The sequence below is a fragment of the Cordyceps fumosorosea genome (genome assembly GCF_001636725.1).
Source record: "Cordyceps fumosorosea ARSEF 2679 chromosome Unknown scaffold_2, whole genome shotgun sequence".
Taxonomy (NCBI): Eukaryota; Fungi; Ascomycota; class Sordariomycetes; order Hypocreales; family Cordycipitaceae; genus Cordyceps; species Cordyceps fumosorosea.
In genome coordinates, this window is record NW_017387302.1 from 1,414,719 (window position 1) to 1,437,123 (window position 22,405).

General features: G+C 53.1%; 9 protein-coding genes across 9 annotated transcripts; 5 read left to right on the top strand and 4 right to left on the bottom strand.

The window, feature by feature from the left end:
• Nucleotides 1-246: 246 nt before the first annotated feature.
• ISF_01603 (allergen) lies at nucleotides 247-1,103 on the bottom strand (the record flags this gene model as incomplete). The annotated part of the gene is made up of 2 exons (XM_018845210.1): nucleotides 247-838; nucleotides 898-1,103. The coding sequence occupies 2 exons, from the start codon at nucleotides 1,101-1,103 to the stop codon at nucleotides 247-249; spliced, it is 798 nt and encodes a 265-aa protein (XP_018707976.1).
• Nucleotides 1,104-3,787: 2,684 nt separating this feature from the next.
• ISF_01604 (Fatty acid hydroxylase) lies at nucleotides 3,788-4,870 on the top strand (the record flags this gene model as incomplete). The annotated part of the gene is made up of 1 exon (XM_018845211.1): nucleotides 3,788-4,870. The coding sequence occupies one exon, from the start codon at nucleotides 3,788-3,790 to the stop codon at nucleotides 4,868-4,870; it is 1,083 nt and encodes a 360-aa protein (XP_018707977.1).
• A 1,378-nt stretch (nucleotides 4,871-6,248) lies between these two features.
• Nucleotides 6,249-6,844, top strand: ISF_01605 (hypothetical protein; the record flags this gene model as incomplete). The annotated part of the gene is made up of 2 exons (XM_018845212.1): nucleotides 6,249-6,447; nucleotides 6,513-6,844. The coding sequence occupies 2 exons, from the start codon at nucleotides 6,249-6,251 to the stop codon at nucleotides 6,842-6,844; spliced, it is 531 nt and encodes a 176-aa protein (XP_018707978.1).
• A 5,788-nt stretch (nucleotides 6,845-12,632) lies between these two features.
• ISF_01606 (HAD-like domain protein) lies at nucleotides 12,633-13,427 on the top strand (the record flags this gene model as incomplete). The annotated part of the gene is made up of 2 exons (XM_018845213.1): nucleotides 12,633-12,641; nucleotides 12,699-13,427. 2 exons carry the CDS (start codon nucleotides 12,633-12,635, stop codon nucleotides 13,425-13,427), a joined length of 738 nt encoding a protein of 245 aa, XP_018707979.1.
• A 160-nt stretch (nucleotides 13,428-13,587) lies between these two features.
• ISF_01607 (tRNA a64-2'-o-ribosylphosphate transferase) lies at nucleotides 13,588-15,133 on the bottom strand (the record flags this gene model as incomplete). The annotated part of the gene is made up of 2 exons (XM_018845214.1): nucleotides 13,588-14,644; nucleotides 14,715-15,133. The coding sequence occupies 2 exons, from the start codon at nucleotides 15,131-15,133 to the stop codon at nucleotides 13,588-13,590; spliced, it is 1,476 nt and encodes a 491-aa protein (XP_018707980.1).
• A 386-nt stretch (nucleotides 15,134-15,519) lies between these two features.
• Nucleotides 15,520-16,828, bottom strand: ISF_01608 (NAD(P)-binding domain protein; the record flags this gene model as incomplete). Its single annotated transcript, XM_018845215.1, has 2 exons — nucleotides 15,520-16,580; nucleotides 16,639-16,828. The coding sequence occupies 2 exons, from the start codon at nucleotides 16,826-16,828 to the stop codon at nucleotides 15,520-15,522; spliced, it is 1,251 nt and encodes a 416-aa protein (XP_018707981.1).
• Nucleotides 16,829-18,050: 1,222 nt separating this feature from the next.
• On the top strand, nucleotides 18,051-19,004 carry ISF_01609 (dihydrodipicolinate synthase; the record flags this gene model as incomplete). Its single annotated transcript, XM_018845216.1, has 1 exon — nucleotides 18,051-19,004. One exon carries the CDS (start codon nucleotides 18,051-18,053, stop codon nucleotides 19,002-19,004), a length of 954 nt encoding a protein of 317 aa, XP_018707982.1.
• A 681-nt stretch (nucleotides 19,005-19,685) lies between these two features.
• Nucleotides 19,686-20,496, top strand: ISF_01610 (nucleolar protein 16; the record flags this gene model as incomplete). Its single annotated transcript, XM_018845217.1, has 2 exons — nucleotides 19,686-19,801; nucleotides 19,881-20,496. 2 exons carry the CDS (start codon nucleotides 19,686-19,688, stop codon nucleotides 20,494-20,496), a joined length of 732 nt encoding a protein of 243 aa, XP_018707983.1.
• Nucleotides 20,497-21,009: 513 nt separating this feature from the next.
• Nucleotides 21,010-21,965, bottom strand: ISF_01611 (hypothetical protein; the record flags this gene model as incomplete). The annotated part of the gene is made up of 3 exons (XM_018845218.1): nucleotides 21,010-21,478; nucleotides 21,533-21,753; nucleotides 21,810-21,965. 3 exons carry the CDS (start codon nucleotides 21,963-21,965, stop codon nucleotides 21,010-21,012), a joined length of 846 nt encoding a protein of 281 aa, XP_018707984.1.
• Nucleotides 21,966-22,405: the final 440 nt, after the last annotated feature.

Genomic DNA, 22,405 nt, shown 5'->3' on the forward strand with positions numbered 1-22,405 from the left:
CAGTGACATCATACGATTGAGCAGCACCTCTGCCGCGAGTCTTAATCGATTGTAGGGAAAGGCGCTTGGCAAGAATTGATTCCCCGTGTGCTTCTCGCCATTTCGAAGAGCCAAGCATCTGCTCCATGATCATGTTGACTCATTTTGCACTCTGAATTAGACGCAGTTGAGCTATCAGTCGTAATGATACAATTAAAGCATCAGCTATCGCAGCATAACCATCGTACATGCAGTCAAGCGTCCAAGCTAGTGACCGTTGACAAGAGTCTTTGCCTGAGTGGTATGTTCAACACTGTTGGAGACGGCCTTTGTCTTGCCGCTCTCAACACCACCAGTTCCAAACGCCACCTTGTTGTCCTTGAGCCCGCCGCCGCCGCCGCCGCCGTGGATCGCTTCCTGCTCCTTCTGGAGCGCCTTGTCCTTGAGGCTCGGACATCCGTCAAACTCGGCAATCTTTCGCGGCTCCGCCGACGCCCCCAACTTCTGCCCGCCACTACTGGCCAAGAACTCGTCCATGGTCTTGATGGGCAGGATGGTGGTCTCGTGGTGGATGGGCGCGGCCTGGTGCACCTCGTGGACGGGCACGGTGGTGTGGACGACCTCGGGCTGGATCGTCTCCTTCTGGATGACGGGCTGCACGTGGTGGTGGACGTGGTGGTGGGTGCGCTGGCCGGTGACGGCGGCGCCGGTAGCGGTGCTGTGCTCCGTGGCGCCGACGGTGCGCTCGCTGGTGTATTGTGCGGCGTCCTGCTGAAGGGCGGCCTTGGTGCCGGCCGCGTCGGCGTGGTTGACGCTCTTTTCATTGACGCCGACCAAGTTGTACGTGTGCTTCTCGGGGCTGTTGGTCTCGGGTCAGTCGGGCTCGTATGAGGAGGACGTGGTGAGGAGTGGACTTACAGGGTCTCCTTGACGCTCAGAGGCTGCACGACAGTCTGGTGATGGTCTTGATGGATCTCTTGATCGATCGCCGTCACGACCTCTTCGTGTCGCTGAGGGCGGACCTGCTCCTTGACAACAGGGTTACGAACATCTTGGTCAATGGTGGTGTCGTGCTTGCCGTCCTTGGACAGGAAGTTGGCAACGGCCTTCTTAGCTTTATCCATGGTGATAGATTTTGTCTTGTTGATGTTTAATTCTTGAGATTGGGTATGTTGTGATGATGAATGGATAAAGTCAAAGTCTATGCCCGGTGAGAACAAGATGAACCTTTATACTGAAAATGCTCCCTGACGAGCAGAACCTTTGCATCATCGTTTCTGAATCTTTGGATAACGTCACACATTGCACCAAGCTGAAAGCATCAGCTACCACCCAGAGCTCAACCCTGGCATCCATCCATCCATCCATCCATTCTCTTGGCCACTTCCCCACACAAGGCTAGCTACGAGTTGATCATCACCATAAGCCTGGGTTCAGCCGGTGTTCTCAGCACGACTCGCCGCCCATATCCTCGCGACTAAGCCCGGCTTGTAACCCGATCGAACGACGGATTCCACGCTCGTGGAGACAAAGCTTTTCGTAGCCCTCCAATCACCAGCGTCCATCACGGCCCAAGCGAGGATGAGAACCCAGCTGAAGTCGTAGTCTTTGGATGGAAACAGAGTTTCGATACCGGCACTTATGACGCAGCAAGAGATCGAGATGATGTAGTTGCAGGGAGACGGGGCCGCCGTCATACCAGCAGTCGCTGGTTCTTCGTCGCGGTCGTTTGCGACGTTTTTAAGTTTCGGACGTTGTCATTCATTTTTCGCTGGCCTACCATCCGAAGTGAAGGAGCAGCAGCGATCGGGCATCGGATGCTCCTTGCGAATCGAGGCGATCGGCGCCATTTTCGACCGTTTTGGCTACGGTCAAGCACAGCATTTCATTCTGTGGTCCCGGGCTCGGTGTGCCGCTTGGCCGGAAACGTCAAACGTCCTGCAAGGGCACGTCTCTCTCTCATCCCTGTTCCTTTTGTTCGAGTGAAGCTTGTGCCTTGCATTTCATCAAGGCCCCTGCATATCGTTGTGGTTTGACGGCATTACAGGGCTGATGGCAAGGGCGTCGAGATTCAGCCAAGTGGCTGTGCATTAATAAGTTGACTTAGATAATCGTGCCGAAAACCAACGGCAAGACGTCACTGTGGCTGGATGCAAATAGATGGTTTCTCCACATTTTCAGTACCTCTTCACCGGAATGGACGGAATAGTTAACCTGGGCTGCGATAGCCAACCTGAGATAGCTGACCAATTAATTACTAGGCACCATTCTATGGGAGAAGAGCAAGCAAGCGCTACAGTCCTCAAGAACGGCAGATGCCCGGAGGGAGGAGCATCATGTAGATCGTGTAGACAGGCGGTACTGTTGAGACTTGAGACAACTCGGCGATTCAGTGGTACCCTATAGTTGGCTATTGAGTTTTGGACATTTCGTCAACAGGCAGAGGTTCCTTTTTTTTCGACTTTTTTTTCCCTTTTTTGGTGAAAAATATTCCGTCAAATGAATTTATAACCGCGCCTCGAGTGTACGCAAATTGTTGCCATGAGCCCGGATTTTTAACTTTTGAGTTAGTTTTTGGATGGCCATCACCCCGTTCACTAAAGGATGGCCATAGTACAAGTAACGTGACAGAAAAGGTTACGCCACAGAGTCTGATCAGTGATTGATAAAGGAATATTGGGAAGAGAAGTTGAAACAAAGACACTGAACAACACGCAAGCACATGCGCGCTTACATGCACATACACGCATACGCATTACAGGAACGCGCCACTTGGTCCAAGAACCTTGGTGAGCGTTGCATGTTCAGCCCTGTGATAGTGTCAACTTCCAACAGCACCAACCAAGTCATGAAATCCTCGAGTGCAAAACACCTGAGCAACACCTCACAGGGCTGACATCGTGACGTGGCGTGCTGGTGGCCCACCCACCCGGCAATGCCTCCTCCATGTTAGTTTGACTTTTTGCCGAGGCTCACACTTGTCTTACCCCTCATTGTCGCCCAATGAGGCAATTCCACTACCAAAGAGGCATAGAGTCGATGCACCTCCATTCGATGCAGGGTTGGGGGTACCAAGGACAGCGCTGCGCCATTGAACAGCATGTGTGGCAAACTTATTGGATTAAGAACTTGTTTCCAAGAAAAAACCGTCGACTCTGTTGAATTTTAAGAAATCTTGCGAGCATGCCTCAGAGACTGGCAGTGCGTGAAAAGCCTGGTCTTCTGGAAAGGAGCTCAGAGTTGACCCGTCTCCGCTTCCCATCATCAGCATCACTGAGGGGTTGGGTAAAAGCACATGCATTCTCACATGTCGAGTATTGCAAGAGATGATATGTTGGGAGAGGGGCTCATGCGAGAGAAACCCCATACTCTGGTCACACTTGCATTCTTTATAGTGAATCAACAGCCACGTAATCCCTGGGAGGGGCTCGGGTTCCTGACGTAAACCTCCATGTAAGCCAACGCGCATCAAATCATATGTGGCCTTGTCACCAGCAACAGGATTTGAAGCGGGGAAAGGACCTGATTACACGACCCCCCCATGCTCTTCCGCCCCAACCAGTTTCAGGCACTTTCTGGGGTTTTGCATGTGAATGGGAACAATGACCCCACTGATTTAACTATCACGCCGCATTGTGTAAATAGACTTCATCTCCTCAACTTGAACAATACATCATATTGTGAGCATCTAGAAAGGTTGACGACCCTCTCCATCTCACCCCATTAACGCCTTCACAACATACCGGCAACCATACACTGTCATCTATTCCTCTACTTGGATCACACCTCTCTACCTAGAGTCGCCACAATGTCGACAAAGACCGTGACGACGGCCACCGCCGTGGAACGCAACCCCAAAGACTCCATCAAGGCGACATGGCAAAGCGCCGACAAGAAGACCTGGTCGGTATGGCACTGGTTCTTTGAGATCCTGTCCGTCCACCCCGAGGAGCTCGGTAAGCCCATCCCCGTCTTCGCCAAGACGGACAAGGTGCCCAACTCCAACGCCCGGCACATCCACCGGTGGGTGCTGTCCTACGCGGCGGTGCCCATGCTGCTTCACTACGCCTACTACCGGTACACGGGGCAGAACCTGACCTTGGGCTGGGCGCTCGCGCTGTACGGCGCCTGGCTCAATCTGACGGCAATCCGCGAGATCCAGGTGATCCGGCGGCTCGGGCAGGTCTACGGCTACCTCGACGGCGACAAGCACGCACGCGACGGCATCCCCGACGTGCGCGTGCGCGAGGTCGTCACCTCGCTGCTCCTCACCTCGACGCTGCGGCCGGCCATGGCCATGGGCCTCGCCTGGGACGGCAACCTGACGCCCGACTCGCTGCTCGGCTGGCCGCTGGCCTGGCTCCTCGTCGAGCTCACCATGTACCCGCTCATGGTCGACTTCTGGTTCTACTGGTACCACCGGGCGATGCATGACATCCCCTGGCTCTGGCAGTTCCACCGCACGCACCACCTCACCAAGCACCCCAACACGCTGCTCGCGCTCTACGCCGACGGCTGGCAGGAGCTTTTCGACATCGTCGTCATCCCCGTGCTCGCCTTCGCCAGCTGCCGCCTGATGGGCCTGCCGATGGGCTTCTACGAGACCTGGATCTGCTACGAGTACGTCATCTTCATCGAGCTCTTCGGCCACAGCGGCCTGCGCATCCGCGGCTCGCCGGCGCTCACCGCGGGGCCGTTCCTGCGTTATTTCAACATGGACCTCGCCATCGAGGACCACGACCTGCACCACCGCACCGGCTGGAAGAAGAGCCACAACTACGGCAAGCAAACGCGCTTCTGGGACACCCTCTTCAACACCAAGACGGACCGCATCGAGACGTACGAGGAGAATGTGGACTATTCCGTCGACGTCACGGTCCCGATTTTCTAGAGTCGCGACTTGGGCATGGCCGCTTCATGCAGGCAACTGGATGGTCCTCGTGGAGTGTATGTAGGCCAGGGATTGGTCTGGTGGGCGTGCAGGAGATGAGTGACACGCCATGGGAATAAAAGAACTACGGACTGGCTTTAGTATTTTCACAAGATATCCATGTATTTTGGTTATGTTTCTAGTTGAATGGTTTTTGAAGACTTAGATCCTAAATACATATTTTTGAAGACGCAAATTTGTAGTTGATTGATTTTTAAATACTTACATGGTTAATATCTCCAAGCTGGTTGTCAGAAAGCGCGGCTATGATTGGTGGCACGATCCATGGTTACTTACGAGGCTCACAAGCCGAATACTTGCGTCTGAAACAAGAACTTGGATGTTTTACCGCTACGTAGGCTAATGGTTTTTAACGTGTTATTTCTTTCATAATAATTGGGCAAAGCACGAGGAAAAAGAAGTGAACAAGTTACAACTCCTGGCCGACGCCACTACCGCTGTGGCTTTGTGGCTTTGTGGCTTGTGGCGCTTAACAGATACCCAATAAGAATAGACTACCGCTGGTGCAACTGTGATTTAGTTTGCTGGGTGGCTTCGCAAGTATCATGTCAACAGTATTCCCTACTCTCTGCACTTGAATGTAACAGATGTTATACGTTTAGCCATTATCATTATTGATTTTTTGGGCTAGCCTTTTTTGAGTCTTGCACTTTGTTAGGGGCCGTTGTTGATTGGGACAACTGGTGGTTTATAGCACTGGTGGCATGCCCGTGGCTTGATGACTAAGAAAGTTGCACGAAATGCGCGTCGTCGTCCCACGAGGGTCGAACAGACCTTCACAATATAGTACCAAGACGACAAACGGCATCAAGATGGCACGCCTTATTGTACCCGTGAATGCGAGCGCTAATACTTGCGCCCGCCACGGTTTTCTAGTTATAAAAGCCGTGGCTCGCCGAGGGTCCCTTCCAATGCAATCCATCTACTCGCCTATCTCGAGTTCACCTAATAGTCCAAGGTTGCTTCCCGAGCCACCACACTTCACCGAAACTTTTCCCTTTTCTGCCCTCGCACTCTGTTACCGCTGTTCGTGATGTTGGGAAGCGTGTTTCCCGACTGGCCGCGCTCGAGCGATGATCTTGTGCCGCTGCGCAATTGCGATGGCCCCAAGCTGGAGCCGTTCGACTTCCACGGTCTGTAAAAGATTGAGTTTCTCGAGTACATTGGCGAAGGGCTCCATGAACACGTCGTGAAGGTGCGGATTTGCAGTAAGATATACGCACTGAAACTGGTATGTGCACCCTCTCTCCCTCCTGGCAGGCAGCATCGCTGACCCGGCTGTATCGTGTAGTTCCGCTTTTGCTTAGACGAGGACTGGATGAACCCCCACTATTATATGGGCCGAAAAGACTGGGAAATGATGAGAGCCTTTTACGAGTACGACGAGTCCAACTGCGAGTGCCGCGCCTTTGCCAGGCTCAAAGAGGCTGGGCACGAGGATCTTGCAATCGGCTGCTTCGGCTATGTCCTGCTAGACGAGGAACACGAGCGGAAGCTGCACGCCCAACTTGATGAATGTATGGAGTTAAACAGTAACGTAAATTTTCCTGGGGCTGTCTGCGAGGAAGCCCCATACCGGGAGCGCTTCCTGGGGCGGGACGGACGGCCACCGCCGATCCGGGCATCGTCAAGGAGTACGCGCCTCCCGGTGAGGAGCACGAGTTCCGGCAGACCGACGCGGAGAAGTTGCTTGTTGACGTGAAGAAGCTGCAGCAGCTCGGCATCATAAGGATCGACGTCGCGGCCCGGCAATTGTTGGGCTGCCGGATCAGCGACTTCAGCACCGCGGTCACCGCGCCGCACTTTGCCGCGACGCCCGAGCGGAACCCCCACCTGACGCCTGATATGCGCAAAGCCATAGAGCTAGAAATTTTTTCGAAGCCAAGAACGACTATCTCCAGTTTGACGAGATGATAGATTTATTAACCTTTTAAAAATTACTTTTAAGTATAAAAGTAGAGTAGCTAGCTTATTTATCTATCTAATATAATTATTAACTATATTAAATAAAATTATTATTATAGTAATGTTATTATATATATATATATATATATATATATATATTATATCTTAGCTGCAGGTGGTGAAGGGATAGGCAGGATAGTAGGGCAGATTTTCTTCCTATGGGTGAAATTTTATTAGTGGGAGTATAGCTGATTCTACTGAGCCTACCTGGTCGGATAGGGCAAAAAACACCCTAGTATAGTGCTAAGCGTAATACTTCACAGGCAGTAGTATGATGGTTGCTGTTACCTCTTAGACACCAGTATGCTGCGCTTGTTTGAAATGGGCGATTTGAACTTGGCTTAACCGGATAGCTTAAGTTTAACATGAAGTTGGCAGCCACCAAGACCCGACGGAATAACTAGTCCCCTTCGTTCGAAAACATTTACCCGCTGTCTCCGTGGTAAGGCAACCAGTTACCGACCCCTGCGGACAACCCCAGTGATAATCATATGTCCAAAGTCTCTAGCCCCCGCCGCCAGTCGTAGTGGAGTTGAACGCGGGGTTGTCGGGTGCGCAAGTGTTGTCTCAGATATTACGGCATCCGACAATATGGGCGCAGTGACCGTCCGAGTAAAAGTTGACAATGGCATCGTTGGTGGGCAAAGCACAAGCGATGGTGTAAAGTGGGAGGTATGTGAGCTTCATTTGTACGGATGGCATGTAAGGGATGTACTAAGATGGGAGTCAAGTGGAATGCTAGCTTACTGAAAAGCGTTTTCTGGGTTGAGAGTCTTTGGATAAAATGTCCCATTTATTTAAGTACTTGCCAGCGGTGCCTCAGTCGCACATCGTAGTGCTGCCTTAAAACCGAAATGGAGAGCCTTTAGCTTCACGCCGTTGGGTTGCAAAACAAGGTGTGGATTTGGGCAACGAGAACATGGAGATCGTCCATGGTTCATTGAGACTGTAACCAGTTCAACCAACGACGGGACCGCTCTCTGTGCGACTATGGCCGTTAGCAGCTTCTCCGCGGATCTGTGGCCAGACAAGTAGATGTGCCGGTGTCAACCGTCTAAGACACCAAGTACTCCTTCATCAAATTTCCTACTATCACACAGGAAACCGTTAGAGAAAGGCACTTCGGGACATCGCCGGCCTCGGCTGAAGGGCCTTTTGCAGAAGGATTTCTCCGTGGCATCATTATGCCACCACCGTCAAAACATGACTCTAATTACACAAACGCCCAATGTAATGTGACGCTTTGTCTAAGACTTGCATGTTCACTCTCGGTCAGTCACAGTGAAGTTATATAGCCCCAAATAGCGTTAGAATACTCTAATCATCCAAATAGCAGACTTCAGTCACTTTGAGTAATGCGCCGACCCGCCAAATGCTGCCCGCGGTTAGCGTTGAATGGGATCATATTCTGACGAATTCAAGTGCGGTTCAATGCTGGAATCTAGACGATGTGCCGCATAAAAACAACGCTCTATTTACGGATAGGCGCAAATAGTGAATATGTTAGAGCTCGAAGGCGCAATATTAGCAGACCGTCGTCGAGCTAGAGATACTAGCATCCCTCGTCTTTAAAGACAGAGATAGCGCTATAATGTGTGACCTTCTTTGAATGGCTCGAATGCTTTTTGGGCAGTATCAGCTTTTACAACTGCGATCTGACGGCTTGAAGAAAGTATTTCTATATACGCTGAAATTCTGAAACAAAATATGCAATTTGTAATAGTTTTCCAGCAGATCAACCTACATAACTGAACCCCTACTTTAATGCTGTATTTAGTTCAGCCACCCACAAACATTCCTCATTTGCAGATCAAGGCTCTTCTAGACACATACCTGAAATATGGCACTAGATACAGTTCGCCTGGTCTCAGTTGAACACAACTACTACGTTAGAATCAAGCAGTCACGATAGTATTAATAATGAATATAGAATTCTAGTGTACTTATTTCTTTATTAAGAGGGTATTATTTATTTATTTATTTAATTTATTATAATTAATAGAGACTTTTAATAAAATATAAAGATTTTTAAAAAATACTACTTTTAATATTAATATTTTATTTTATAGTTTTATAATTTTATAAACTTTTATAAGAAATTAATTATAAAAATAAATATTATTTAAATAAATTAAATAAATTAAAATATTTAAAGTTTTTTTATATAATTTTTCTAGTATAATAAAGAAACTATAATATAGTACTATTTTTAAATTTAGTTTCTAGTCTAATCTATTTAATAGTTCTAGAAAGAAGAAAGTATATTCTCTCTAAGTTTTAATATACTAATATATCTTTCTTCTTAAAGTCTCCTATCTTAGATGTTTAACTACGGCGTAGGAGGCTTTAAGCTGGCGTAATCGTGGAAAGGTCTATTAAGCGGACTGATGAAGTCGCAAGGTAGGCGACGCGCTCAACGCCGTGTCATCTACGCTCCCGGCGCTACTTGTGTGCTATACGAATCAGCTACACGTCTGCGACGCCTGCCTATGGTTCTCTGTATTTGTGAGACAGCGCCACCTTTTCACTGACTACGACTGTCGGCCAATCAGCCGCCTGCGAACGTCGATGCATCCCGTCCAGCTGGGGTCTCGCCGTACACTGGGGTCGTGCGACCGGCCGCTGCCGTGGGCCGGAGGAAGCATGGCGTTCTACAAACTCGCCCCCATTTGGGCCGTCAAGTTGTCTAAGACACGCAACTGCATCATAGCGGGCCGCTGGCTGCAGCCTCATCACGCATGTAATCCTACCCCTCTGCAGATTAGCTGAAAAACTTTAAAGTCCAGGAACAGGGTGTTTGTGGCTCGCAACGCAAACATGCACTCGAGCGTCATGTCGCCTATCCCCCACGCAAGGAAGACATGAGCCCAACATTTGGCAGACGTCTCACCTGACCGACTACTCCGGAGGTTTATACTGCAACTGCGGTAATTGATGAATTGAACACGAGTTTACAGCAGCTACCCGCAGCGATGTAGCACCTGACGGTCCTGGGGAGCGACACGCCAAGTGTACTCCACGATGCCTGAGTCGTAGCTGTGCACGCTACAACACAGTCATGCAGGCTCTCTATGGATACCCGACTCTAATAAACAAGTCACTAGGATGTCGCAGCATACGCCCCGCGTCTTCTTCTGTGTGTCTCGGGCCCTCGCCCGTCTCTGCCTGCAGATCGCCGTCCCATATAGGCGGCATCCCTAGTTCCGGCTGCGGTACAGCCTACAAAATCCAGACGTGGCACTGCTGCCGAAGTTCTGTGGCCGGCCGGGGCCCAAGGGGGGACGAGTGACACTGCAGGCTACTACAGGTTTCTGGCGTGCAGGCGGTACTTCTCCTGTGGCTGGCTGAAGCCAGACCTTGCTACCCTGCCTGTTGTATATGAACGGTTGAAGCTCTCGGTAGCTGAAATGCGGTTGAAGCTCCCGGTAGCTGAAATGCTAATGTCGCATGGTCTTTCTGGAGACGGTGGAACAAAGACCCTGCAGGTGAGCTGTTTAATAGCCTTCCTGCCTTGCATTTGGACCCATTGTCGGGCACGGAATGTTTGTCTCGGATAGCCTTTGTCAAACGCAAAGAAAACAATCCTCCGTTCAAGCCATGTCTAGAACATGCAGGTATTGGAGCGAGAGGGGATCATCATTCGATCAGGTTCTCCGGTATACTCTTGCGGCAGTCGAATTCGCGCGGCACAGTAAAGCATTCGTACTGTCTTGAATATAAATTGCAGCCCAGTGCCCGTCTTGCAAGCCCTTGCCTCCCAGATTCACAACAGCACATCCACAAGTCTGAACTGAAAAAAATGAAGTCTGCTGCGGTTCTACTCTCCCTGTTTGTGACGGCCATCAGTGCGCAGGAGGCTCAGTCGCTGGCCCCTGGCGTCTTTTTCTGCAGAGACTATGGCCTGGAAGGACCATGTTTTAGAATGAACTGTCCTGCTGGATGCCGTACGTCAAATCTCTCCCAGCCGCGAACACGGCGAGGACAGACCGTCGTCCCCCTACGCCAGCAAGGCTGCTGATTTGCTAATGTGCACAGATAATTTTCCGGCGTCTTGGAATGACATGGTTTCCTCATTTGACCAGGCGGCGGGTTGCGGAAATTGCAACTACTATCAGTAAGTTCGGCCAATTCACATAGAACGGCAATCACCTAACAAAGAGCAGGGACTATAACTGCGCAGGGCGCTCCTTCAGATCGAACAGACCCGGGCCGCAGAATGTTCCTGCATCTTTTAACGACGTGCTTAGCTCTTTCAGGTGCCATGTATGATTGCATGCTGGGATTTGTCCGCTCTGGGCCGAGTTTTTTCCTAACGGGTTTCCTCTGCCTGTTACGCAGATGCGAGGGCTTGCCGTTGAATTCATGTTGTTCGAGCACAAATAAAAAATGAACAAAAAAGTTTTTAAGGTTATGTCTTCATTTCATTTTGTCTGCCCCACTGGTAAATGAACATCTAAGATTGGCCGTGACGAGGTCCCTTGAAAGGAGGCCGACTGGTGAGATCCGGGACGAGTGTCCAGGAAGCTCACAGCTCAAGTTTATGATCCCTTGCTGGTTGAAACAAGCAGCTATTCCTCGGAACCACAGAAGTCGCTAAACCCCGCACATACCCTGCTGCGTAGATATTATCATTGGGGCCGGGGCCAGGGGCACCCCTGTGGAAACTCGCTTCCGTAACCTCACAAAAGGGCGACGCATCAGCCCTCGGGTCGTTGCCTTTGTCGCAATCGACATGCATTCCCGTTCTGGGGCACATTGTTCGGATTTGCCAGGATCGCAGGGGCTGGCTAAAGGGCAGCCTACGGTCGCACATTAGCTAAGCTGCTACTATTTATATAACTAGATAATAACTTTATAAATTATATAATAAGATTATATAATAGAATTAAGACTTATTATTCTACTATATTAGACTTCTTTATCCCCTCCCCTCCTCTTTCTTTTATTAAAAATATTAAAAAATTAATATAAAAACTTTAGATATTTTAATAAGTTTAATTTATATAAATAATATTTTGTTAATAAAATAAATAAATTTTAAAGCTTAATAATAGTTTTCTTAGAAATTATAGGATAATTTAAAGAAAGTATTAATAAAGAGTAAATAATAAAAACAGGTAGTAACTATGTGCCGAACATAAGGCCAAATAAGCTACCAGTAACAAGGTGGGTGGGTTCCATCTTTTGAACTGGTAACGCGACACTATGTGCGCAAGCCCGGCAACAGCACATACTAAATTCGTGGTTGTCTATTCTGCATCTCTCAATTCAAGCCAGTATTCACATGAAGCACTTCGGCCCGATTTTTGGCATGGAAACCAGACCTTTCAGGCATTTAGTTACCGAATGATACGTGCCAGAAATGTTACAGTGGGGTGGCAGCTAAACGTGGGACTGCTAGAGGCAGTTATCGGCTCAACGGGGCCTTCTGCAGCGCCTCTTTCGTCATCGAGATTGCTTGGTTCCTGGGGCAATTAAACCTTTATCCCTCAGCATAACTTTTCTTCATTTTATATCCCGAATAAACTCCCCAGGGTGCGCCGCAATACTTTCTTTTCCGTATCTTTAGCCTTGTGATCATCTTTCATTCCAGCTAACGCGGCGTTTATACTAACTAGATCGCCGCCATCGCGAGCCAGCTGAGCCTCGCTAGATTACCCCGCCAAAGCTCCTCCATCATCATCCGTCAAAACATCACAACGGTTATCCTGCTTACGCAACCAATTTATCCGTCAAGATGCCTGAAGTACCAGCTCCCGTATCGCAAATCTGACGAGCCTCGCTAACCACACCTTACTACCAGATCAACACCCTCCTCTTCGACTGCGACAACACCCTCGTCCTCTCCGAGGAGCTAGCCTTCGAGGCCTGCGCCGACCTCATCAACCAGATCAACGTCGAGCGCGGCGTCGACCTGCGCTTCACAGGCGAGACCCTCATCAAGGAATTCGTCGGCCAAAACTTCCGCGGCATGCTCACCTCCCTGCAGGCGCGCCACGGGATCCAAATCTCCGACGCCGACATGGAGCGGTACGTCACCATGGAGGAGGACGCCGTCATCGCCAAGCTGCGCGCCGCCCTCCGGCCCTGCCCCGGCGTCGACGCCCAGCTCGAGGCCGTCGCCGCCTCCAACAAGTACCTCATGGCCGTCGTCTCGTCGTCGGCGCTGCGCCGCGTCCGCGCCTCCATCGAAAAGGTCGGCCAGGACAAGTACTTCCCCGGCGACGTCGTCTTCTCCGCCGCCACCTCGCTCGACAAGCCCACCAGCAAGCCGGACCCGGCCATCTACCTGCACGCGCTGAAGAAGCTGGGCCGCACCGCGGAGCAGAGCGTCGCCATCGAGGACAGCAAGAGCGGCACGCTCAGCGGCACGCGCGCGGGCATCAAGGTTGTCGGCTACGTCGGCCCGTACGAGGACGCGCACAAGCCGGAGATGGAGAAGATCCTGACGGAGGCTGGCGCGGTCGTCATCATGCGCGACTGGTCCGAGTTCCCGGCGGCCCTGGAGAAGATTTCCAGCGGCGCCGTCTAACTAGACGACCACGGGCAAGTATAGAGGCAACCTCATAGAGGGACATGACAAGACATTACGACAGCAACAATATTTTGTTTGAACCTTGCGGCCTGTAAAACGTTCCATGTCCGTGCCCGCCCCTGTCCGCCAAATTGCCAACCCACAAGTTACCGGGCATCTAATTCCTCCAATCCATCAGAAAGCTGTTCACGCTCTGCAACGTAGCCCGGCTTGGATTCGCCGCCGGAAAGGTCGTCATGAAGCCGCCCAGCCTGCTCTTGACCAGCGTCTTCGTGAAGTTGACCTGCGCGCCGCCGCCCTCCTCCCGCGGCGCCCCGGCGTCGTCGAGGAGCACACACGACAGCGCCAGCGCGGTGCCGACAGAAAAGTCCTTTCCCGAGTCGCACGACACGACTATTTTCTTCTCGCTGCCCGCCGGCGCATCATCTCTCACGTATCTGCGCACGAACGCGCAAATGTCCGGCAGGGCGAGGCGCAGGTTGCGGCTCCCGGCCTTGCTATTGCCGAGCCCGACCCGGATGCACCGCGGGCCTTGCACCCACGACTCCTTTGGCGACGTTGACGGAGGCAGCTGCACGTGGCACTCGCCGTCTGGAGCCGGGGCCGTCAAAGCCGAGGTCGGACACACGTAGATGCCGGGCGCGAGCTGCGTGTACGCCTCGCTGCCCGTCGGAACGCGCGCGGCCTGCTCTTCCTCCACCAGCCGCTGTATCAGCGCCGGAAGCTCGCCCTCGGCCGTCTCCAGCAGCAGGTCGGCGTTCCTCCAAAACACCGGCGGCGTGAGCCCGTGCGCCCAGTTCTCCGTGTCGTCGCCGGCGCCTTGGATGTAGCCGCCTTCCCCCACCTCGCTGCCCGCGACGCGGCGGCTCGCCGTGCAGCAGATCACGGGCCGGTAGTCTTCGAATATCGCACCACCGCTCTCGTCCGGCCCGGGCAGCGCGGAGTCTTGCGTGATCCAGAGCGGGCGAAGCGGCTTCCTGAGGCCGCGCGGCAGCGGCAGGGCGAGGGCGACCAGCGAGGCGACGAAGCCGGGCAGCAAGGCGGTGATTTGCGCGTGGGTGGTCGGCGGCAGCGATGGTGGCAGGAAAAGCTCCTGTGATAGCGGGTGGTCTGGGAGCAGCGCGCGGTTCAGCACGGCGCACCACACGGGGATAGTGGTAGACAGCGCGTCGGGCATCCGCTTCCCCCGCCGGGTAGAATCAACAATAATTACTCTTGATTCCGTGTTAGCTTCGCGTGAGCCTAGTAATTTCTCTCAATCTTTTTTTACAATATGTAACGTACCCATCATGCTTCTCAGCAAGTTCAACAATGTGGAGGTTCAGTCTCCGCGTGCTAAACTTCCATGCCCGCTCATGACCGTCGGTGCTCTTGAAGTAGGCGCTGCCGCCTTTGGTCTCTGGCGGCACATACCAGCTGCCGCAGCGCTCGTTCGCAATCAGAGGTCGTCTGAAACCTTTGGTCTCGGTTGCAGAGCCGCCCCCCTCCACGCGCCCAGCCCCGCCAAACGCGCTAGCCGCTCGCGCAACAAACTCGGCATCCGCCTGAATCGACCGTAGGCGGTTGTGTACGGTGAGTGTGGTGCGCTTCAGCCCAGACATGAGCGCCGACATGGACATTTGCTGATTGCTCGAAAACAAAATATCAGAGTGGTGAATGCCAGCCGTCCGCCCGGTGGACGTCGCGTCCGGTCCCGAGTCCATAGCGAGGGGTTGAGGAGTTGAAATCAAGTGGGCGAGGAATGCGTGATGATCTCAGTATTGCTTCTATGCGAGCGAAATTCGAGAAATCTTAATTCGAAAACAAGACCAAGTCTAGCAAGTGTTTTAAGCACGCGGACTCTTGACTTGTAGGACAGTGAGAGATGATGTTGACAAACTTGGGCTTGGGAACAGTGATGAAGCTTCTCACTCCAAGGTTGCCCCACTTGGAAGATAAAGTACGCCCAAGCATTCAACTTGTCAACGTTAATTCTCGTACAATTTAGATTATTCTGTTATATGTAACTAGGATATCTTTCAATCTTTTAGAGCTCACAAGATGCAATTTCCAAACTTCACATGACACCCTTACCAGCCTCAAACTTGACTTAGACCAGCTTCCAGACACCATTCTCCACCACAATCTCAACCTCGCGGCCCTCATCGATACTTTTGCGGCCGGCATGCAGGATCGCCGTCGTTGCAATCGTGTTGCGCAGCGTCGGCAGGCCCTTGGCATCGAGGTCCGCGGGCGTCAGGCGTCCCTCGTTAACGGCACGGCAGCCGTCAACAAACTTCTCAATCGAGATGTAGCCATAGCCCGTCTGGCCGTTGAAGTTGCCGTCCTCGTCGGGCGCGTAGCGCATGTAGAAGGGGTTGAACCACTGCAGCTGTCCGGCGCTGTCGTCGGCGACGTCGTAGCCGCGGTGCGCCTGGTCCACGCGGATCTCGCCGTCGGCGGCCAGGTAGTGGAAGTACTGGTTGGTATGGACGCCTGCGCGCTCCGGAGCCGTCCAGGACGCGGTGTACACGCCGACGGCGCGCTTGCTCGGGTCGTCCTTCTTAGCCCAGGTAACGAGCACCGAGATGGTGTCCTCGGTCTCGTCGGCGCAGCCGCGGGCGACGGCGACGCCCTTGGACGACGACGCCGACACCTTGACGGGCACGTAGCGGTCCTGCACCATGGAGTCGCAGATGTCGACGTGGTGGCTGTTGAGGTAGTAGGAGATGTCCGACTCGCGGCCGGCCCAGGCCTTGAAGGTATCGAGCTGGTACTTGGGCTGCGACATGTACGAGTACCAGTAGTTGAAGTCGCCGAGCGTCTTGGCCTTGAAGCGCGCGTCAGAGTAGGCCGGGTCAAAGCGCTTGTGGTGCTCGATAAAGACGTAAACGCCCTTGGCCTCGGCGCGCCGGATCAGCTCCTGGTGGTCGTCGAGCAGCTTGACGGCCGGCTTGGTGATGAGGACGTGCACGCCACGCTCGATGGCGTACAAAGCGATGGGGAAGTGCGTCGGGTCCGGGGTGAAGATGGTGATGGCGTCACCGGGCTTGAGGCCGTCGATGGCGGCCTTGTAGGCGTCGGGATCCTTTTGGTCATTGGCGGGGAAGGAGTCAAACGAGATGTCAAGGCCATTGTAGACCTGGGTGATGTTCTTATCAAGGTGCTGGCCTGGGAATGTGTAAGAAGGGAGGTACGCATGCGCAAGAGTTCGGGAAGGGATACCTACGGATGGCGGGGAACTTTGTGCCGTTGACTCCAACCATGCCGAGCTTGTTAACCTTGCCGCGGCGGCGCAGGTCAAAGAGGGTGAGGCCGACAACACCGACCTTCTTGTCCGAGGCTGAGCCACCGGTACCGACGAAGCCAGTGGTGTACTCGCCGGTACCAATCATTAGGACGTTGAGAGGTGCCGCCATAGTGAACGATGTTGTGCGGGGAGGAAGCTGCAGTTGGAGTCAGTATCTATGTAGCTGGGGATTGTCTTGCACACGGATTGGTGATTGATGCGAAATATAAATTGGGGATTGTGATGAGAAAGAAGAGACATAAGAGGGATTAACTCACTCAGCAGTTGAATCCTGGTGTTTTGGGGCGCAAACGCGGGACGGTGAGCTTCAAACGGCAATTAGGTTGAAGCTCCGGCGATGGCGGCCGGTTATTGGAGGGATAATAGGCTCCGGTCCACCGTGATGGATAGGTGTTTGGCGCTGCGATGATCGGAGCGCCGCTTAATGCAGTAAATATCGGCGAAAATTGCCGATCTCCGATATGATTGTTATACTCAGTAAATATGCGCAGCGAAATGCTGTTCCGAAATGAAGAGGAGAGACTTCATGGGCTGTCTACCCCTCCCCCGCCAACAACCCCGCACTAATAAAGTTGATGCCCAGCAACGATCGTGGATCTTGCCAGCAAAGGGAGTGAGTGCAGTGCAGTTGCGCCCAGTTTTATTGCTCAATCGCGGTTTCCGAGTAAATTCAATCAAAGAATGGTAGCCCTGGAGATTACTGACTTGCCGTTCTGAAGAAGATGTGTGTATCATCAGTATCTTAGACCTGCTACCCATTTAGAAGCATCCCAGCGCCCATCACTGCCGCCGAATGAGTATTGAGCTGTGGCACATTAGAAATGGCGCGTCCAAACTTTTGAGTCTTTCCTGCCAAATTCTCGACTTGACAGCCGATGACGGTGTTCTCAAGCTACCAATCGCTTTTCAAAAAACTGGCTGCCCCATTGTCCCGACGGTTCATAGCGGCCTCCCCCCCCCCCCCCCCCCCCCAGAATCACCAGAAGAGCAATAACAGTCTATACATGGGCATATTGACAACAAACAATCATTGAAAGCCATTAATTACAAAGTCTTCGATTTTGAATTCCTCTATAGTTTAGTTTCTCTTCCGCGGATGTCCGATCTAATCTGTGCAGCGTTGTCAACTCATCTCCATCTCAGCAAATCTGGCCACGGTACCGGCCTGGAATCACCGGGACCGGGACCGGCCCCACCCCCGCCGTGGCCCGCAGCCCAGGTTCCCGATATATGCAGACGCACCCCGTCACAAGAACCACATACTCTTTTTTCCTTCTCAAAAATTTAAGGTCTTAAATCTCCTTCATACAGCTAGCTCACCTCCCCATACCATGGCCGCCCAACGCCGCCCCCTACCATGCGGCATCTACGCCCCAACAATGACCTTCTTCGACCCCAAGACCGAAGACCTCGATATTCCCACCATCAAAAAGCATGCACAACGCCTGTTGCGCGACGGTCTTGTCGGACTCGTCGTCATGGGCTCCAACGGTGAGGCCGTTCACTGCACGCGCGAGGAGAAGCTTGCCGTCACGCAGGCCACGCGCGAGGCCCTCGACGAGGCTGGCTTTCCCTCCGCCCCCATCATCCTCGGCGCCACCGAAGGCTCCGTACGCGGCACTATCGAGCTTTGCACACTCGCAGCGGCGCAGGGCGCAGACTACGCGCTTATCCTCCCGCCATCGTACTACCGCGCGCAGACGGACGAGAGCGTCGTCTTTGACTACTTTTCCGCCGTCGCCGACGCCTCGCCGCTGCCCATCGTCCTGTACAACTACCCCGGTGCGGTCTCCGGCATCGACATGGACAGCGACCTCATCGTCCGCCTAGCGCAGCACCCCAACATCGTGGGCGCCAAGTTCACGTGCGGCAACACGGGCAAGCTGACGCGCGTGGCGCGGGCCGCGGACGCCCGGACGCCCGCCGCCGAGGGCTCTGGCTTCATGGCGTTTGGTGGCATGTGCGACTTCACCACGCAGACGCTGCAGAGCGGCGGCAGCGGCATCATCGCTGGCGGCGCCAACGTCATGCCCAAGGTCTGCGCGCGCGTCTGGAACCTGTACGCCCAGGGCCGTCGGGAGGAGGCTGAAGCGCTGCAGAGGATCCTGAGCAGCGGCGACTGGCCGCTTACCAAGGCCGCAATTGCCGGCACCAAGCAAGCGATCCAAATTCATTTCGGCTACGGTGGGTATCCGCGGCGGCCACTCAAGCGTCTTAACCAGGCACAGATCGAGGCTATTGAGGACGGTACACGTGAAGTAATGGAGCTAGAAAAGAGTCTGTGAAATCTGCATCTCGCGAGATTTTCATTTAATATAGTTCAGTATGCATCTTGACACAATGATACTTGCAGACATATACATAACAACATAGCCCACTTGACAAGCTTTACGTAAGGCGCATTCATCAATCTCGCAGAGATACCAATACAGTGAGATTCCTATATAAAAAAGAGTATATGGTTTGCAAAGATCGAGTGCAAACTTCTGTGAAATGGTACCGATAACTACTGATATTCAGACTTTTGCTCAATTTTCAACAGAGCCCTTAGATAGCCAACAGTTGAATTGGCAAGAAATCTTGCCGTCTTGGTAGAACACAAGCTTTAGCAAGACCTGCCACGCATTTCAATTCGAGAAGCTTCCCCCCTTCTGCTATTATATTATCTCTTTTACGAACTCCGTTCTACGAACTCATACATCTCGCAATAGCCATCGACTGCATGCAAAAATCAACTACTGATGAGAGGGTAAATAAACGTCGTAGCTACTACAGGGTAGTCACTGTTGAGCTGGTTCGCTGTCGGTGGAGCTTATCGATAAGATCAGGTCCAGAAAAAAAATCGAGAGGCCATCCTGCAGCGAACCAACTTTTCCGACAGAAACAACGAGAGTCGCCGTTTTCCTATCTACCGAATCCCAGAGAGATTAGCAAAAAAGAGAGACCAACCACATCAATCAGTCAGAATGGGTCGTGAACTACAAAAGAAGAAGCGTCGCTCCGGCCGCATGCCGGTGCGCCAGTCAAACAAGACGAAAAAGATTCTCAACCCGCGGGGCAACAACATCATTGCCGATAACTGGTACGTTTCCACCACTCACCGACCACTTTCGTTGCAATGCCACACTTTCCGCAGTCAACTGACTGGGAAAAACAAACAGGGACAAGAAAGCCACCATGTCGCAAAACTACCGCCGTCTGGGCCTCGTGTCCCGCCTTCGCGCGCCCACCGGCGGCGTCGAGGGCCGCCTCGACCAGACCTCCGTCGCCGCGCTGCAGGCCGCCCACTCCGCCGCCGACGCCGTTTCCCGCAACCCGTTCGCGATTGACACCACCGAAAAGGCCGTCATCACCGAGGCGCGCGTCGAGCGCGACGCCTCCGGCAAGATCATCCGCGTGGTCCGCGACGACAACCCCCTCAAGGACCCCCTGCGCCACCTCGACGAGGACGATGAGGACGGCGACCAGGTCGTCACGGAGCTCGACGGCGGCGGCTACGTCAAGAACAGGAAGAGCCGGGAGGAGCACGAGGAGTGGGGCGGCATCGTCGACGTCGACGAGGGCACGACGGACGTGGTGCGGGAGCTCGTGGAGCAGGCGCGCAACCCGGCGCCCAAGAAGGCCAGGCACCTCAGCGAGCGCGAGGCCGAGTGGCTCTCGCGGCTGGTCGCCCGGCACGGCGACGACACGCGCGCCATGGCCAGGGACCCAAAGCTCAACCCGATGCAGCAGACAGCGGCGGATATTGCGCGCAGGCTCAAGAAGCTGAATGCGTAAAGAGCCAGTGCTAATTACGGGGAAGGTGATAATTTGGGTATGCACCGCATTTTTCGGGTCCTTTCATCAAAAGCAGGCGTTTCAAGGAGTTTGCTCATCACTTATGCATTAAAACTTCGGGAGAAGAGACCATTTTGTAAGCATGTATATGGTTGAAATCGAGGATGTCAGTAGAAAAATTTATATGAATGTGCCATTTACGTCTCCTGGTTCAAAAGAATGCAAATGTCTAGTCCTAATCCAAAGAGTCTTATGTACCGTCCGTCGTACGCGGACCGGAGTTTAGTATCTCTCCACATGTATTGACAATGCAAAGACCATCTCATCTGACCAGGGCGCCGCAATCGACGAAAGCCTGTATAGTCCCCTTTAAACGCCGCTCAAAAGTGCAATGATGCTGTTCCGTCCCGTCGTACCAAATGTTTCGAGGCCTACGTTGAAAAGGCCAATGCTGCCAATCAGCGCAATTCAAGTTGCTCAGCCCCGTCAGCAGCTAATTACCGATCACCTTGTTCATAGTTGATAGTTGGCTTTGGGAAACTGAGCTGGAGCATCATCGACAGCAGGGGGGCGATAGGGCATGGAGAGGGGTGCCACCGGAGGCGGGGAGCCGGCACCGCCGCCGGAGTGATACTGAGTCTCGCTGTCGAAGAACGCGCCGCTGGTGTTGCGCGGCGGCACCGCTCCGTATCGGTTGGGATCCTCCTCGTCGTAATGCCCGCCACTGTAGGGGTTGGGGTCGTTGCCGTAGCGGTTACTGTAGCTGCCGGACACCGCACCGGGGCCGTCCTCGTGGTCGTCCATGTGGACGCGCTCATACGCCTCGTCGCCGTGGGGCGCCATGGAGAAGGCTTCCTTGTCTGGGTCGATGTCATTGCTACCGCCGCGAATCTTACGGTTACTATAGCCGGGCAGGTTACCGTGGAACTTGTAGTAGGTCATGGTATAGCCGCTGATAAAAGTGCTACCAGCAAAGAGGAGGCTACAGGTTTGGTCAGCGCATGGTACGGTGGGAAGGCCGGGGAGGAGGACGTACGTGATAATGACGCCAAGAGCGACAACGCCCTTGCTGATGCCACATCGGTTACCGCACAAGCCGGAGGTGTTGTAGGCAGCCTGGGTGGCAAAGGCCGAGAGCCAGAGGATGACGCCGAACAGGTCGACGGCGAACATGGCGTGCACGTTGGCGAATCGCTGGGTGCGCTCGAAGCGCGGCGTCATGATGAGGAATACCCATATCGGGATGGAGATGAAGAACTGTGGACGGTATGTTAGTAGGCGTTGGCTTGAACTACGAGTGCTGCATTGCTTACGGCGCCAAACGTCCAGCCATTGTTTCCAACAACTTTGGAGTCCTTTCCTGTGAAGACCACAATCTCGAGTACCCAGAGTATGAAAGCTAGGGCAATCTGGGCAATGTGGAGGCCGAGCTTGATGATCGGCACTCGATCGGGGTCGAACTCAATCATGATTGTGGTGGTGTTGGGAGGAGCTATGGCGTGCAGCTGAAAGTGTCAACGACGAGTTGGTGGTGGCCCAGTTCCGATGCAGCGTCCGTCCAACGTCAAGAGGCAAACAAAACACTGTCGACTGCGATAAGCAGTAAGGTACGGGTCGTTGGAGTTTTCTTGGCCGTTTCTCGCCGTGTAATATAGAGGTTCGTTCTGGATCGGCGCTAATCGAGGTGAAGCCGTTGTAGGAGTTGTCGCTGGTGCTGTGGCGTCGCCGCGTCGCCGTCGTCGTCGAGCCGCTAGCAGAGCTTGAATCGAGGGAACGGCGGAGGAGAATGGGGGTGATTAAAAATATAGCCGTGATGCTTCAACGGGAGATTGAGCGAGAGCGAGAAGAATAAGAGAACGGGGGAAGCAGAAGTCTTTTGTTGTGACGAGGAATAATGATGAAAAAGAGA